Source organism: Bombus huntii, chromosome 4, assembly GCF_024542735.1.
Source record: "Bombus huntii isolate Logan2020A chromosome 4, iyBomHunt1.1, whole genome shotgun sequence".
NCBI lineage: Eukaryota > Metazoa > Arthropoda > Insecta > Hymenoptera > Apidae > Bombus > Bombus huntii.
The window spans coordinates 6,647,941-6,664,718 of record NC_066241.1 but is presented as its reverse complement, the minus strand read 5'-3'; the positions used below and the strand labels follow the sequence as shown (position 1 = coordinate 6,664,718).

At 37.5% G+C, this 16,778-nt stretch overlaps 4 protein-coding genes across 6 annotated transcripts in view; 3 read left to right on the top strand and 1 right to left on the bottom strand.

The window, feature by feature from the left end:
* Nucleotides 1–3: 3 nt before the first annotated feature.
* LOC126864657 (E3 ubiquitin-protein ligase RNF185-like) lies at nt 4–2,803 on the bottom strand. 2 transcript variants are annotated; one of them, XM_050616207.1, is made up of 5 exons: nt 2,453–2,803; nt 1,613–1,772; nt 1,369–1,500; nt 1,121–1,290; nt 4–1,039 (listed from the first exon to the last, which is right to left on the bottom strand). In XM_050616207.1, the coding sequence occupies exons 2-5, from the start codon at nt 1,759–1,761 to the stop codon at nt 942–944; spliced, it is 549 nt and encodes a 182-aa protein (XP_050472164.1). In that variant the 5' UTR covers nt 1,762–1,772; nt 2,453–2,803; the 3' UTR covers nt 4–941. The 2 variants fall into 2 exon arrangements, with proteins under 2 accessions (XP_050472164.1, XP_050472163.1); XM_050616206.1 differs by lacking the exon at nt 2,453–2,803 and adding an exon at nt 1,971–2,279.
* A 286-nt stretch (nt 2,804–3,089) lies between these two features.
* Nucleotides 3,090–4,216, top strand: LOC126864761 (uncharacterized). Its single transcript, XM_050616439.1, has one exon. The coding sequence runs from the start codon at nt 3,525–3,527 to the stop codon at nt 4,014–4,016; it is 492 nt and encodes a 163-aa protein (XP_050472396.1). The 5' UTR covers nt 3,090–3,524; the 3' UTR covers nt 4,017–4,216.
* LOC126864552 (dynein axonemal intermediate chain 4) lies at nt 4,156–6,231 on the top strand. The gene is made up of 3 exons (XM_050616005.1): nt 4,156–4,162; nt 4,342–4,769; nt 4,852–6,231. The coding sequence occupies exons 1-3, from the start codon at nt 4,156–4,158 to the stop codon at nt 6,229–6,231; spliced, it is 1,815 nt and encodes a 604-aa protein (XP_050471962.1).
* Nucleotides 6,232–6,924: 693 nt separating this feature from the next.
* LOC126864751 (uncharacterized) overlaps nt 6,925–16,778 on the top strand; it is an 83,055-nt gene continuing 73,201 nt past the window's right edge. Inside the window, exons 1-2 of one of the 2 annotated variants that reach the window (XM_050616423.1) lie at nt 6,925–7,344; nt 8,906–9,354. The gene's annotated coding sequence lies outside the window, so the exon portion shown is untranslated. Of the gene's footprint in view, nt 7,345–7,757; nt 8,136–8,905; nt 9,355–16,778 lie in introns of those variants that run through there. The other variant, XM_050616424.1, reaches the window with a different exon arrangement.

The window sequence follows — 16,778 nt, the reverse complement described above, 5'->3', positions numbered from 1 at the left end:
TAGTTACATTTTTTCACCTTTAATTTATTTTAGCAATAATATATTAAATAAACATGTAAGATAGTTTACAATATTAAATTTTTAAAAAATTACGTATTATATTTAACGAATGACAACGATATTAAATTAAATTAAAAACGCTACACTTTCAAGTCAATCAACTTTCCAGTATCAATATTACTGTATATGGAATGTTGATATCCATTCAGTATAATAATTTGTCACTCATTGAATAAGAATACAAAAAAAACTTGGCTTCTTTGACTATATGACCATAGTTTTCCGGTTTTGTAATTGTCTTTCCTTCTATTTCCATAACCACAATACAAATAACAGCAGAAAAATAAATAAGCTAGATTTATAAACTACTAGCATACATACTTTCATTGATAATAATGATATATTACAGTATTATATATTATATAGCGATATATTTATTTTTATTCTGTTTACTTTGCGTTTGTTATTAATCTGTTTAAAAAACTATAGATTATATATACACTATTTATATTAATAATTAGTAAAAACCGTATAGGTCCACTTTGATATAATAAATGTAATCACTAGGTTTTTGTCTTAAACCAATTGTAAATGTTTTGCATAGAGTAGATATATCTTACGTATCTAAAAGTAATATATACATAAATATCATAAGAATAGGTTTCAGAAATCCTAAAAACAAGAAAACTATCTGCTTGAATATACTTATTTATGTACAAATAAAATACATGTGTATATATGTGTATACGTACAAATAAAAGTGTTATTATAGCTCTGACAAAATCCATTTGTTTATTCAAGCAGGTATAGTTACTGTAGTGAGTAACAAACGATTACACAAACGAGGAAAGATCGATGTATTAATAAAAATGTAATGAATCAATTCAGCAAGTGGTGTAGGATTACAAGATACGGAGCAAGTAATATGGTTTAACAAAATGTTACGCCATCAAGAGCCAACAAACAAATATCAAAGCCACCCACAGAAATACTTTCGAAAGGAATTGTTCTTCTTCATACTGCGGTGTTCCTCTAGCAGCTATGTAAAAATACATATTTTAATTCAATCTTATTAGACAGTAATCATACACATAAAGTTAGTTTGTGAAGAACATTTTACCTGCAGTTGGTCGTGTTTCTCCAAAATTAAATGTAGATGTGAAAAATGCAAATGGAAATGTTCCGATACCAAATGACATGTAAGAACCTTCTCCAAACCCAAAACTAGAAAATCCAATATTATTTTCAGGTTCTGTTCTTTGCCCAGCAGGGCGTGGTGGAACATTATTCCTAAAACAATAAAATATAACATTAAATATGTTGTCAAATCGATCATATATAATTATAAGAAACAAAAATATAATATACCTTGGATCTTCTTGTTTCGTATCTCCACGTCCATATAATGGAATGACTTTATCTTTGCTGATCGCAGCTTTACAGACAGGACACATTTGTCTTGTTGGACGTGTCTCTAACCATTGATGCAGACAAGGCCAACTAAACATACAAATAAGTACATATATAAATGTATGATATGATATCTGTTATTACAAAGATATTGAAACATAAAAGATACTATAAACGTATAATATATTGACAATATCCTTACCAAAATAAATGACCACACATGCTGATAACAGCATTTTTTGCAGTATCAAGACATATATTGCATTCAAAAGTTCGATTATCCTTTTCCTTTTCTTCTGTGGTAGAATCCCATGGTTTGGATGGCCCTGCTTGTTCCCTTGTGGCACTCATATCGAAGAACTCTTAATGGAAATACAATTGATCTTAACAAGAGCTTACAAGATATCAAAATTCAAAAGGTTGTTTATTTAAAATGTAAAAATGCTTCCACGTATAACTTAACAAGTAAAAATTAAAAATTGTATAACATTAATTTATATTGATATACAACAATATGAAGGAAAACAAGATTTGAACAATATATGTATATTTCTTATCACCTGACACTGACGACATTATCGCATGGAAAGAAAAACAATTTTACGAAATCACTGACATTTTGTATAAACGTAAATGTCAAAAAACTACTTTAAGAAATCAATGACATTCCTCGAAAAAGTAAAATGTTAAAGGTTATGCAGTTCGTATAAATATGAAATTTCCATTTATAGTTATTTTAACATCGTATTTTTCTGAATTCAGTACTGTCTGACGTATTATGTATCCGTGTAATCGGAAGTCATATGTCATATGTCCACGATAGAAACGCAAAAGTCAAGATACAAGAAAAATTAATTGTGTTTAGTATATTCCCTACAGAAAGCAATAAGCTGTCACATATGATACTTGTTGAAAATATTATTTGAATATTGAACAGCGATTAACGTTCACTAGGTGGTGTTTGGCAATCAGAGATCGAAAGCCTGATCAAAATACTAATGGAGTTGTATCTGCCATTGCTGACACAATTCATGTCACTTACTTTAGCCTTTTGACTGCGGAGTCTCCGTCAGCGATATATTCTTCTGCAAACTTAACTCTGCTTCCAAAATGATCTGATATATCACGTTCACCGTAACCGCAATTGCGCAAGTCCTATCAAATGATTTTCATGATTTTTCACGAAGCGGATGTTCGAAACTACACGTAAGAGATTTGTCAGCAATGCGTTTGTATTTATCTATGGTAATGTTATCGCTGACAATTGCTAGTACGAACGGCTTGCGTTTTATTATTTCCAACTGTAACTTCGACTACCGTTACAATTATTCTGCCGTAATCTTAATATGATTATTTAAATCCACTACTTGATTAACGCCGTAACACAATCGCAAAATCTCTTTTTATCGACTGTATATGTGATACGATTCGATTAGCTTCTGAGATACACTAAGAGAGCGCGCGATAGATGCAATTTAAATGAAAAATATTATTACATAAATATATAATAATAAAAAACAATGTGTATTTATAATAAACATTTTTTCATTTTATATTAATTACTTGATTGATGATCCTAATGCCAATGTATCAAATGAAAAGACATATAAGTAAATTAATGAATTTAATCAGTCATTTAATCATACATTAATAGTTTCCATAAATCACATGTAGAAAAATAACAAATTACTCGAAATTCATGTATATTTATTAACATTGTATTATACAATTAAAAGGTAACAATTTTTATAAACAGTCCAAAATATCGACATAACTGTGTCTAAAATTGATTTCTATTATCACCATGGAATTGAAAACGACTGTACGGTTCAATACGTTCTCCATCGTAACATGACAAAATGGTCTAATAACAAAGTAAAAGCATTCAACATGAAAAATAAAAGGCGTAATTAATGAGACTGGTTCTCAGCATGATATAATGCCAAAGTATACATGGTTTAATTTTCAATACTTCGTAATTATTCTATTTGCTTGTGGATAATTCAGTACAGTTACAGGTATCAACGAAATGAAATCTTTTACCAAGTTTTAGTAAATGTATATACAGACGTGTGATAGAAGGTATAACAACATGAAAACTATTATTTGTCAGAATGAAAGTAAACGAAGTAGGATCTCCACAAATTACCTCGAGGGATCAAAGCAGCAGATTCGAAAGCCCAATTTCGTCGAAGTTTAAGCTCAACGCAGCAGGAAAGACGCGTAAGATCGCGGGCAAAAACCTAACCTCAGTTATTTTACAACAACGTCAGGCACTCCGTGTGATAGAGGATGACGTTGATGTCACTCCAAAATTACTAAGCCATCCAACCTACAGTTCGCTTGACGAGAAACAGATAACTGCATTCGAAACAATCGGATTATCCCAGACCGGCAGTGTCGGTACACTGTCCATCCTTTCCGGTTTAAGCATTGCAGTGAAAGAAAGTTCCTCTATGATCATCAGAACCTCCTCAGTTCCTTCCGGTTCGATGACAACGGATGATATTCTGTTTGAAAGTTTATTATCCACTCAAACAGATGATTTTGATGATGATGATGATGATGAAGATAAAGTTCCCCCTCAATTTTATCTACCTAGGTAATTTTGGATACGAGTATTATAATTAGATATTATAAAATTTTATATACATAGTTCAAAAAGGTGTTTTAAAAACATTAAATAGCTAATTTATAATTTATAAAATAAGGTATTTTAAGCATTTTAAGGCTGTTATTAGGATTATGATACGTATTGACTCTTTGGGGACGTATCTATTATTTAAAGATGTTAATAAAAATATACATGAACATGTACATATATGACTTTTATTTGTATAAATAAATTATACACATATCAGATCCACAAAGAATTAATATTAATGTTTTATTATAATTGACATTTTATTATAATTTCACATTAACGAATAGAAATTACATCCTCGACATTTTTTGGCCTATTCAGCGAAGATCCAAATATTCTCTTAATTCGACCCGATACTGTGACGCTCACTTTGAGGGAAACGGAGACGTTCTTCATTTTCGATATACAGCCTCGAACTGCTGACTTACTTACGCCAGATGGTATAGCGGTTAAAGAACAGAACGAGAATTACGAATATAAAACGATAGGACCTGGTTCGAATAGGAAATTAATAGATACCGAAACTCAAACCATGCAAGTGCTTACGAAATCTCGAGGAACACACCTCAGCAGAAGGAGGCGTAAAAATCAAGGTATGTTCGTGAATAATTGGGTGATGTACGACGCTTATGGTGCCCCTGAATTGATGATTGAAAGAAATGGTTTGCTCGTCGTGCATAGAAAGGAATCTTTGCAAGAAATGTTGCAATCAAAGGTTTGAATAGTTTTTAGTATCATAAAAGGCTTATTTTCTTTACAGACACACCAAACAATTAAGTTTAATTTTCTTTTCGTAGGCTTTGAAAGCTAAACTACCAAAATCAAAAATTTACGAGAAGAAGACCTCCGAACAAGAGCAGATATATATATTCCAACATATCAATTTCCGGAATGCCGTACGAGTAATGGAGCGTATAATATCGAACAACATTTTCATTCACGCTCAAAAGCGTTTCACCGGCCTGATTAAACAGGATCCATGTAGCCTTGATTTGGAGTTCACGTACAGTCCAGACCTCCTCTGGATTCACGATTCTGAAGAAACTTCGGGAAGACCAGTATCTTCATTCCGCTGGAATTACGTTAACAGAAGCATTCTAGCCGTAGGATATGGGGCACGAGTTAATTCAGAAATTAAAAATGGCTTGGTGTTACTTTGGTCTGCGAAGAATCCTGGTGTACCGGCTCGTTATTACAATTTTGACAGTCCGGTGTCAGACCTCGATTGGAGTCGCGAACGGCCGAATTTACTTGCTATCGGTTACTACAACGGTGAAATCAAGGTGATCGACGTAAGCAATCCAGATCTCAATGTCGTACGGCGAAGCGAGAAAGCTACATTTTCGACTTCTCCGCACTGGCAAGTTCAGTGGTGGCCAGGTGACGAGCAATACGAATACCAAGAACAAATTTATACGTGCAATCAGGACGGTTGCGTGTTTTGCTATCGATACGTTGAAGATTTCACTTCGTCGATGATTATGAAGGTTTACAGGATAGAGGGAACGTTGCCGGGTGTCACTAGGACTGTTCAGTGTAACTTTTATAATACATCAATCAGTCGAAGTCCTGGGGCATTGGCACTACGGAAACATCCTACTTTGGGTACCATTTATTTCGTGGGTACGGACGAAGGTTGTATCTACAAATGCTCCACGAATTATTTATATCAACATATAGACAGCTTTTTAGCGCACGATGGACCAATTTACTCGATGATGTTCTCTCCATTTTGTTCAAAAATCTTCCTGACCTGTGGCGCCGACTGGTGCATTCGAATCTGGGCAGAAGGATTGACAGATCCACTGATTACTATGTCCACAACTATGGCATGCGTTCGATACGCAGCCTGGTCTCCCGTCCATTCCACGATCATAGTAAGCATCGTCAATAACGAGATCTGTATATGGGATATCAGACGAAAGATATACAAACCTGCATCGGTGACAACGTCACCCAATACCAACAGATTTATTATGGTTGATTTTACGGCAAATGGTAACCAACTTGTGGCGGCGGATGTGGAAGGTGTTGTATATGTGTATAATCTTGAGGGAATGCCATTTCCGCCGTACAGTCAGGAACAGGTGCTGGTAGAGTCGATCGAGAAGGCTTTAATCACGAAACCGATACTCCTGAAGAATCTAAAGAAGCTCGGACCGCCATTTTCTCGATAAGAAAGTGAAATCGAATTAAGCTGTTTTAAGCTGGTTATAATCTTACTCCTTTATCAATATCATATGAATCTCTTAGAAACGAAACTGACCGGAATCATTTCTTATCGATTTCTCAATTTTATATATTACATAGGTACAAGATTAAACTTCAATTCTTAAACGACATATGATTCGCCTTCGTAAATTTATTTATTGAGACAAAGATGGTATATACAATATAGATTCGAAGGTATATTTAAGAAAGTAGTTTTTGCAACACTGTCACGTTTCTTTGCTTTTCAATTAATGCAGTTGATCAATATGGCTTCTGAACGGTTCGTATATCTAGATTGTCACGTGATATCGTCTCGTAAAACGAGAATTCGGATTAACGCAGTCTGATTTTCAATAACCTGTCGCGATACCACAATCGCTTGCTTATCCCATGGACCTTGACTGTTAGCCAGATCGTTGCAGGGGACATATATGACATTTTAAACTTCTTTATCGACGGTGCAGCCGGAGGCAAAATCCAGCACGTGGGGACCCCTTTCGGTCCCCCGAAGCGAAGCGTGCCCGAAGGGCCTTGCGTGATTCGCGCAAAGCACGGAAAGCAAAGCGACCATTTCGATTCAGGATGGAACTGCGGTGTGCCGGGGCCTACTCTGAGGCCTGGTAGGTAGGCAAGTCGGCACGGATGGCTGGCTGGCTTGCTTGGAGGAGTTGCAGGAGAGTGCCATGGTAGAGGGGCTTCCCTGCCTGCTGCCGCTTGCGGGCACGAACCGCGCTACCGCCGTCAGCAGGCAGTCTTATTACGCCCGCACTCAACTACGCGAACTAAGTACTCTTCTTAGGCCGGCCACACATCGAATAACAATCGCGTGGTCTAGCTTACGCGTGAATTCGGTCCATACATCAAACGGTGTTCGTTCTCCACTGAAAATTTCGGATCTTTTCTATATCTCTTGGCGGACAACATTTTTTGTATGTTCGATCCAGCGGTTCGGTTCCAGCGACGACTCTCATTTTCGAATCGACGAAAACAATTTTAAAATCAGTTAGCGAATCGAGTCGGGAGGTGGCGAGAAACCCTCGAGTTCGATTAATCGGCGAGGACCTGCTGCCCGGTCAGAGGTAACTTTAGAACGTTTCTTTATTCGATTCGTTGTATCGATAAAACGTGTTTCTGCATGGAGGTATTCACCGAGTATTCTTTTTTTTCATCCTTCCTTCTCGAAAGTAATTTTGGCATTTTATCGATACGCGTGTATACTATACTCTTGGTATAGTGTAATTCGATTGACATTCATAAAGTTGCAATCTTTATTGAAATATATATACATATGTAATAGATAAAAGCATATAAATTTATTAATAAAAAAAATTTACTTGAATTTTAGTAAAAAATGAAATTTAATAAAATTCATGTTATGAATATAGAGCGCAGTTTAGAAATTTGTATGTTCCATCGGATAGAGTGACATTGTCTCCCCCCCGCGCCAAATTGACGAATCAAAATTCGACAGGCACGCTTGACCTGGAATGCCAGTTTTACGCGCAACGTACGAAGGAACGCGTGTGTCGTGAGTTTCGTGTGTAAATAGAAGAGGACAGACGCGTCCTATCCGCCGCCGTGGCTGTGGCGTCGATTAGTTTCATTTTCTTGGTAGTAGAAGCACGTCGCTGTTAACATTGACGGTCATTACGTTGTTTGTCGCGCGCCAAGAATTCGCGTCCGCGCATACCGAACTGTCACGATTACCGCGTGTCACGAATTCATCTTATATTTTGATCGTCCAGAATGTCGTCTTATTTAAGTCCGCAAAACCTACGTAGATAATCAACTGTGCTATGTCGTGAAAGGTGGCTCGGTAATTCGAGGAAGATGAAAACATTGAATCGTGATAGATTCGACAAAAACAATGGTTAGTTTCAAGCCTCCGTGCAAACACATGCTTAATGATCACTTTCGCTGTATATCAAAATCGACTTTAACCCTTCAATTAGATCGTAATATAATATGAGGCACTTCGTTAATTTCTATCTTTATCAATACAAAGAAACAAATTTCAAAATTTACCTTAAAATAAATCTATAATATTTTTTCTTTACTTTTCTTTAGAAATTATACATTTATTTACACGATATCAATATCTTGTTAGTATTCACATTGAGGCGCTAATCAAGGCCCACTTATGAATAATAATTTACCAACCAATAATATCAGTAAACGAGTTACAGGTTGTAGAGTTTTCCTTTATAACTTCATAATTATTTGTTGTGACAATAAAGTAATTTGTAAAAATTTGTACGTGAAAAAATTTCAGTTTTCTTAATTATCTAATTTGTTATTCTTGTTCAAGGATTATTGATTATTATTTATTGATACCGGTAATTTGTAACTTGAAACTTGTAAAATTTCACTAATAACCTTATAATTAGTCGAATTGTCTAAGAGGGTCCTAGCATAGTACGTCAGATTTCTGAATGAATGAATATCAGAAAAATATCACTAATAACTAATATCTATCTTTTCCATTACTACTACTTATATTATAGGATAAATAAAAAGTGGCACTCGTTGATACCTACGGAAATTGGAAGGTTAAACGTCACTGGTAGTCGATTAAAATTAATCGATATCATTAATCGATATCATGGTTCTGATTCGTTGTCGACTATACATATGTGACAGGTCGCCGCGGCGAATCGAATGTGCATTATTTTGCTACTCTCGATCGTTGACGTGCACGGAGATGTGGTGGTCAGTGTGAAGACTGCTTAATAGCGAGGAACATGTGCAACCACGGAATAGTGGCGAAGCTGATGTTGCCGGGGCACGAGCTACACTGTGACCACTCTGTTCTCGACGAACCCTGACCGATTCCGCCAGTTCGTTTCACCAGCTGACTGGGACTGAAAACACGCTGCGGTGAACGCGTACGTTTGAATATTCGTACGGTCGAATTCGCGAGACGCGCGCGTTCGGAGAACTCGGTAAAAGTGTCGCCTTGAGTTAACGCGTATGGTGTATAGACCGAGTTTCTTTAAGAAGAAGCGGTGTGTTCACAAAATTATACGTTTTCACGTACATTCGGTACGCTATGAACATCAACGTTCCTGGATGTAACGGGTGGTTCGCAAGTAAGTGTCCAAATATTTTTTTATGTTATACTTGTAATCTTTCGCCGCCATTTTTTCTCGACCAACAGCAGCGCCTTTTTTGAATGCATTAAGCGTACATGTACATATATCTGTAATCGGTGGATTTTCTTCTGAGGTAATATACGAATCAATTATATATAAATGTGATCGCTTTTCAAACGAAAACTCGTAGTTCGTTCATCATATTTGATTAGCTTTTTCGAATATTTCAACGACGGGTTCGACGAAAAGCAAACATTAGCGTTCGAGGCAGAGGGTGATGTAACTGGACACTCGCAACTTGTCGCGACACGAGCCATATATGTGCAGCAATTTACGTTTGATGCATTGTTTTGATAATTAAACAAACTTGGCAACGTAATTTCATTTATCCGAATAGATCTTTTCTCTCTTAAAATCATTCTTTCTACTAGTCGTAAAGGTAACATATCTAATATGTTAGAGTTAAATAACAATAATGTTACTTAATCGAGATTTAAAAATCGCGCCATATTCCTACGCACATCGGTTCAAAGGTTAGCATTGTACTTCGATCGTGGTTGTCTCAAGCGTTTAATTAAAATTTTTCTGCCCTGCTAACGAGTTTTTGTCACTTTAATATACGAAACTTATCTCCTCTACGTTCGCGCTCGTTTAATTCAATTGAAATTTCCAATTATACGTTTTAGGGAACATTAACGAGACAGGAAAGTGTAAGAAAGACCTATCGTGGTTGACAAAAATATTTAAACATTTATACAGAAAACTTCTATGTAGTAGTTAAGCAGTATGACCACGATAGTCGTGTTTCACTATATTACTAGTGAAATTTCGAAATGTATATGTGTATACATAAAAATTTTCTACGATAAGTGTTGAAATATTTTCATGAGGCATTGTGTACTACCTCGACATATGAAAATGTGGCACGTTCCTCGTCGTAAAATGTTTTCGTGCGCTTAATTTTGATCGCGGATCAGTCTCGACCAGAGCTTCGCAGATCGACCGTAATGTATATAATATACTTATATTCTGTTGCTCACGTATCACCATCGTTTCCTACCCTCTTAAACATTTATCTGTAATGGACCCTTGCCTATTGGACTAATCGTGACCATGCATCACGTTCCTCTATCTTCATCTAATTCTTCATCGCTCGATGCAACGGTGCAACCTGCATGCCGCGTAACCGCATTCTTTCTTGGCCGTTTCTGGATACCCTGGCCACGTGGATTTTCAAGCATATCTCTCTTTTTCCCTCTCCGCCCTGCCTGGATACAAATTTCAGCAGCGGAGGGGATCCATGTCTGGGGAAAGTTCTGGAGACTTTGGGTCACGCCATGTTGGTCATTTGGTCGAGTGTCGCTTGGTCGGGTGGATAAAGAGCGTGTTCTCAAAATCGATTTTCAGAGAGAAACGGTTAATTTATGCGATTGGAAAGTGCAGGTTTTGCGAAAAGTCATTTTTAATATTTTTTCCCTCTTTTGCTTTTTAAACAAACGAAATACCATAGAATTTGTTAGAATTTTCCAATAAATACAGCGGGTAGATATGCATATATCTATAACCAACAATGTGTATAGATAAATTAGAGGAAAGATGAGTTAATCCGTCACTGGGATTGCAGATCTCTTGTATATTTACTTTTTCATTTAAACAGAAATTAATTTGTCTTTACTATCGTTTAATTCCGTGGTCGCAAGATTCATAGGAACGTAATACATAAATTCAAATTCTTTTATTTTGAAGTTCAGTATGCTATATAGAAACCGTCAAGATAAATAATTGGTTATAGCGAACAGAATTTCTCGCGATACTCGGCATCGATATATATTGAACGATGATAACGATTACTAACGATCTTCTTCTCGGGTTCACGGAATGGGAACTCCACGGAATTATTCATGAATATAATTCATTTCGTTATCGGATTTATCGTCTGCGGAGGGGGGGATTTCTTTCTTTTTTTATCCGACTGAAAGTGTGAAGAAACTCTTTTCGCCGGGCTTATTTAGCCGTTCCAGGTATCGGCGTCGACTACATGACACCGAACAGATGAAGAAAAACAAGATCTGAAGAAAATGCGTGGGTTTCGTTATCAACGTTGGTAATTTATGCACGCGCGACTAGTAGATTCCTGTTCTTAACCGAGTAATGTACCGAGTCATATATCATCTCCTGTACGTGATCGGAACTGAATAATCAATTAATAAGCAGAATAAATGATTGCTCCATCAGGAAACGGACGTACATATATCTTGCTTGTCGCGTTCGAGATTATTGTTCTTAAAAATTAAAATTCCATCTTCTAAAAAATTCTGCCTCCTACTCTTTCGATAGAATGCCTCGCGTCGTGTTACCCATTCCCTTTTCCTTCTTTCGTATGTTTCGCGTGTTCTAGAAGGAAAATTAGTTTCTGTCATTTAGAGCAATTACAACGATAGGAGATAATTATAGGTATAGGTATAAACGGATTACAACATCGTGAAACAAGAAGAAGAAATAAGAAGAATTGGCTCGCTTACATTATATTAACTTTCTTTAGGCAAGCACGTGTTTTCACAATATGTAGACAGATCGAATTATTTATATCCAATCGTAGAGAAAAATTGTACATTTATTATAGGTAATTATAAGGAAAAGTCTTCTTCCATACCTTAAAAAAAGTCCAGTATTGAAACAATTAAGCAATCGAGCAATTTTCGTTAATATCTAACCCAGTATTGAACGAAGTCCACTGCTAGTTTTCATAGAATAATGTTTTATTTACGATGCAAAATTTACTGTATTTTTACAAGACGTAAAAACGTTATGGCAACGTATAAGATTATCTGATTATAAAACTTAATTGATCACGAAGCTAAAGGGACGATACTTCAAAAAGTAATAAGATATTCAACATTTCGTAAATTTGTTCTTCGGTGAGAATCCTTCTGGCGGTTTTCTAGCGTAGGAGTGTAGGAGTGTAGGAGGGTTGTGGCTAATACAAAATCCATTTAATTTCCGTCAAGTGCTCGGAGCGACAGGTTACTGTTCACAGCTGGCGAAACTAACGAGCAAAAGTCGAACTGGATCGAAGGCCGCGATCATTTACATACAATTTGACGCGCAGCGTGGAACCCGCGATGGAATAAAAGGGAACAGGGTACAAGTTGAACAGAAAATAACCCACGGACGTAATATAGAAGCGATAATGCGCAGTCACGTTGTGAACTAAAGACGCGCCAGCTGAACCGTTGATCTGCTCGCGTGGGTGTAACGAGAGGTATAATGCGCGGAAAATTACCGTCAGGCTCTAGACCCCCGTCGAAATCACCACCTTGAGATACATACCGTCGATCCATTAAGTGTAGCTTCGCGAAAAAATCGCATTCTATATTATTGCCGGATGTTCTTGAAAATCTTTCAGCTAGTCGGATCTTATCGGAAGTAATGATAGACATTGTATTGTGTTATACGCTATATCGGAAAGATTGGTTAAACAATTGCTGGAGAATGATTTCTTTATCGGCATAAAGACTTTGTATTTAATTTTTGAGTTATCCGTAGAAAGGTTGTACTGAACAAGCGGTGAAAAAATTCGTTTGCTGTAATTTTATACATTTTATATAGATACATGAAGTTGATTTGTCGCACGCTGATCAAATTTTAAAGAAACTGGAATCGTTAGAATCCTCAGGAATAGAAGTTGCAAAGCGTTTTCGTAAATAAAAATACGCCAGTTATATGGAACTACATTGTCGTTGCAAAGTTTAGAATCTCTCAATTCGGCCTCAATTCTGACAATTCGGTCAATTGTTATTTATACCCGCATTAATTTCGAATTAATAATGAAATTGGTAAATCGGTCGGTATATTTTTTGGCCAGAGATGCAGATATTTTGGAAATTTTCTCCTTTGTCTTACTCTTCGTACAATTGACATCCAAAAAAACACCTTGTATACTAAAGAACGCTATCACCGAACGAATTAGATAAAGTCTTTTAGTGCAGGTTGCAGATCTGGAGAACATGAAGATTCAACGGTGAACAAGAAAATGTAAGATAGGGTGTTTTTTTTCGGCAGGTCGAGTTACACGGGTTGATATTGAAATCTGGCGTGTAACGGAGCGCGAAGTTGAGGGGAAGTCTGGTAAACACGGCCGATAATAAAGGAACTTGTTTAAATCCAGCGTGTACCGTAATAGACGAGATTAAGGCATGGAAAAAGAAGAAAAGGAAGGCGGTGCACGCGTTACGTGAAAGCCGCAACGTCGGCTTATATCGTATAAATAAGACGATAACGCCGCGTTTCTCGCCACTACGTGCTAAAGATGTGCTAGATCGACGACCCGCGGACAACCCGTGGGCGTTCGAACGACCCCGATATCGCCGCCAACTTTTACCCTATTATCCTCAACAGGTATTCGGGCGTGTCTGCCTTAATAATTAAAAAAAATCACTAAAGAAAGGCCAATTTTTTGCCGATTAGAGAAACTTGATAATTATCTTTAAGCTGGATTTCATTGTTGAAAATCTGAATTTCTCTATGTATCAATCTCTGCTATATTTTTGGATTATTTCAATTTTTCGTCAATGCGTAACACTTTCATGTAACCATTATCTCAAGTAGCATAGTATCAAAAATGTTGTACTTTGAAATATTAATTTCCACCTTAAGCTTTATTTATTAAATATATATTAGCGTCTTACGAGTCGACCAACAGTTGGCATTAATTTCTGCGCACGTAATAAAACGTGTATAAAACGACTGTCGGTTGGATGTATTCGAGCGACGTAGGTGGCACGTTGGGAGCAATAACACGAGAAAACGCGAGAAGAGCTTTAGGAGAGGCAAGAAGTCGGCCAGCGCAAGAAAGGAGTCGTACGATAACGCTGCATACATCTGCGCGTCGTGTCAGGACGAGATGAACCGTGCGATTAAAGATAAATGAACACGCGGGCCTTGCCACTTATTCGATCTCTCTATACCACCGTTTAACCGTGCAATTTCTAATCCTGTAAAATAATCGACTTAAACATTTGTTCAACATTTCAGAAACATTTAACGAATTACACGTAAAAATGACATATAACAGAGAAAGGAGGGGAATTAATGTCAGATTAGAAGATATAATTAAACAAATAATAGAAAATGCATGTAGTTGCGCACGCAGGATCATTGATCACTTTCAAGTGACCTTTTCCACGAACAAGTACAATCATCGATTTCTCGTTAGATCTCCGTAAGATTAACCAAAGGTACGAATACTTTAAATAGCAGAACCGAGGCTAAGAAAGTTCACGATTCATGCGGTGTTACGTTCTATAATTATCGCGAGAGACAATTTTTTGCATATATTGATCCTTTTCCCTGCGTTTCCAAGATCGTAGATCGTTGGTCCATAATCAAAAAACAAAAAAAAAAAAAAAAAGAAAAAAGAGAAGAAATGCAACGAAAGACAATTTTCCCATGTACAGATTGTAAATCGATCCTCCAATAAATATTAAATCAACGAATAAATAAAAGGGAAAAAGGAGGAAACAAGAAGAAATACAGAAGAGGTATACGTGCTGCCAGCACGTAGGACAGAATTGATCGCGAGCTGGTTGCACACCGGAACAGGGAGTAAGACATTTTTAAGAGGCCAGTCAGCAGAGGCACTGCTTTACATACCCCTAAATTCCGGCGGTGCGTGTACGTACAAGCGAACATTTACGCGGAACAAGGTGCACGAGAAGTGAGATATTGTTTAAAAGTCGGCTGCCGAGTGTAGGTGGATGGTCGCCAGATAAAAGCAGTAAGTCATCAGCTGGGTCAGGATTTATGGGCGAGGTATTACCGGTGTTCACAGATCCAACGATACCGGCCACGAACTTTCACCGTACGGTTAGAGGACTCGCGAGTCGACAGTCGAGTTCAAAGTTCACGATACGACGACGACGACTACGAGGGGCGAGCAAGAGAACAGAATCTCTCTCACAGACGGAGACGTAGGCCTTGTGCCTGTCTCCTTGAAGTAAAACGAAATTCCCTTAACCGCAATGGACTAGAGATGATATCTGATTTTTCATCGCGACACCGAATAAGACGTTGTTAATGTAATAGACGGTCGTTTCGTTCGGCTTAGCGACGGGAATCTGGGACGTAGCGTAGCAGGATTCCGAGGATCAGATTGGAAACCCGTTTTAAGGATTCAGAAGTCGAGTCGTGACCGAGACATTAGCAAAATTACTTGGCTCTACCCGGGTTCGATTCCGGCTGCTGCCGCTATCTAGATAGCATTTCCGAGGGAAACCGAGGGGCTATCTTGCCTCTTAATTTCCAGTGTCCGCCACGTGTTATTTAATGTTACGGGACCGCTGATCCGGAGCTGAGAAGTGACGAATGGAAACACCGGATAATCGCGTCTCTCGCGCCTCGATGATATCAAGCGTAGGACGACCACGCGGTGGGAATTATGATAATTCCACGAACGTTACGTCTCTTGGTGCTTTCTGCGTTACGAAAACTCTTCTCGTTAAAATCCTTTGAGAAGTTTGTGGTCTTGAAAGCATAGATTTAGAGTTGGACGCGAAACGAACGAGGACGTAAGGGAGTTGAACGCGAAACAAACGAGGACGTAAGGGAGTTGAACGAAGTTCCGTGACTGGGGTATTAGGGAGATCGTTGAGGCTCACGCGCAAGGAGTTTAAAAGGGAGTCTAATCCCCGATGTAGAACGACTCGGGCAGGTCTACACGTTCTGGCTTCCCGTCCCTGCTATCTCAACTGGCGTGCGTCCTGTCTGCGTACTCGGCATTATTTCTTTGCTCGAGTCTCGCACCTTCTTATCGTGCTTCGTCGACTACTGGACTTTGAATCTGTAATACCAGACAGCGGATGGAAGAAAGGGAAGAAGAAGACGGAAAGATCCAGTTGCAAATTTATTACAAACGAACTGTGCACGACGTCAAGACTGTCTAGAACGTTTTTAAAACGATGGAAGAAATGTCTGATTCGAGATGTTCGGGAAAATTAAATCTCCCGGGGATGCTAATAAACGCGAATCAGCGGGATTCGAACGATCTACCGGGTGATCGTCCACGATTTTAAAATTCTTCGAAGACTAAAATCAAAGGAAATCGCATATTAGATCGATTAGAGAACTTTTTGTCGTTTTTGTTCTTTGAAAAGAACCAATTTTGTTCTTGTCGTTTGAAAAGAAAAGAACCGATGGTTTCAACATACTGATTAATCTTCAACGTGATGTAAATTGTTACTTATAATTATCTTCCATCTATCTGCCATACTAACTGAAATCTCTACTAGTTGGTCTTCAACACAATATTCATTGTTACTTAGGATCGTCTTCCATCTATATGGCAATTCATTTATTTCGTCATCTAACAGAAAATTCTATTGTCGGTCTTCGACACAATGTACATTGTTACTATGGTCTTCCAT

Coding starts and splice junctions, on each gene's coding strand:
- LOC126864657 (XM_050616206.1), bottom strand. Junction 1,501..1,612: donor ATGTGTGGTCATTTATTTTG/GTAAGGATATTG, acceptor TTGTATGTTTAG/TTGGCCTTGTCTGCATCAAT. Junction 1,291..1,368: donor ACGAAACAAGAAGATCCAAG/GTATATTATATT, acceptor TTATTGTTTTAG/GAATAATGTTCCACCACGCC.
- LOC126864761 (XM_050616439.1), top strand. CDS start 3,525: ATGAAAGTAAACGAAGTAGGATCTCCACAAATTACCTCGAGGGATCAA.
- LOC126864552 (XM_050616005.1), top strand. Junction 4,770..4,851: donor AAGAAATGTTGCAATCAAAG/GTTTGAATAGTT, acceptor TTCTTTTCGTAG/GCTTTGAAAGCTAAACTACC.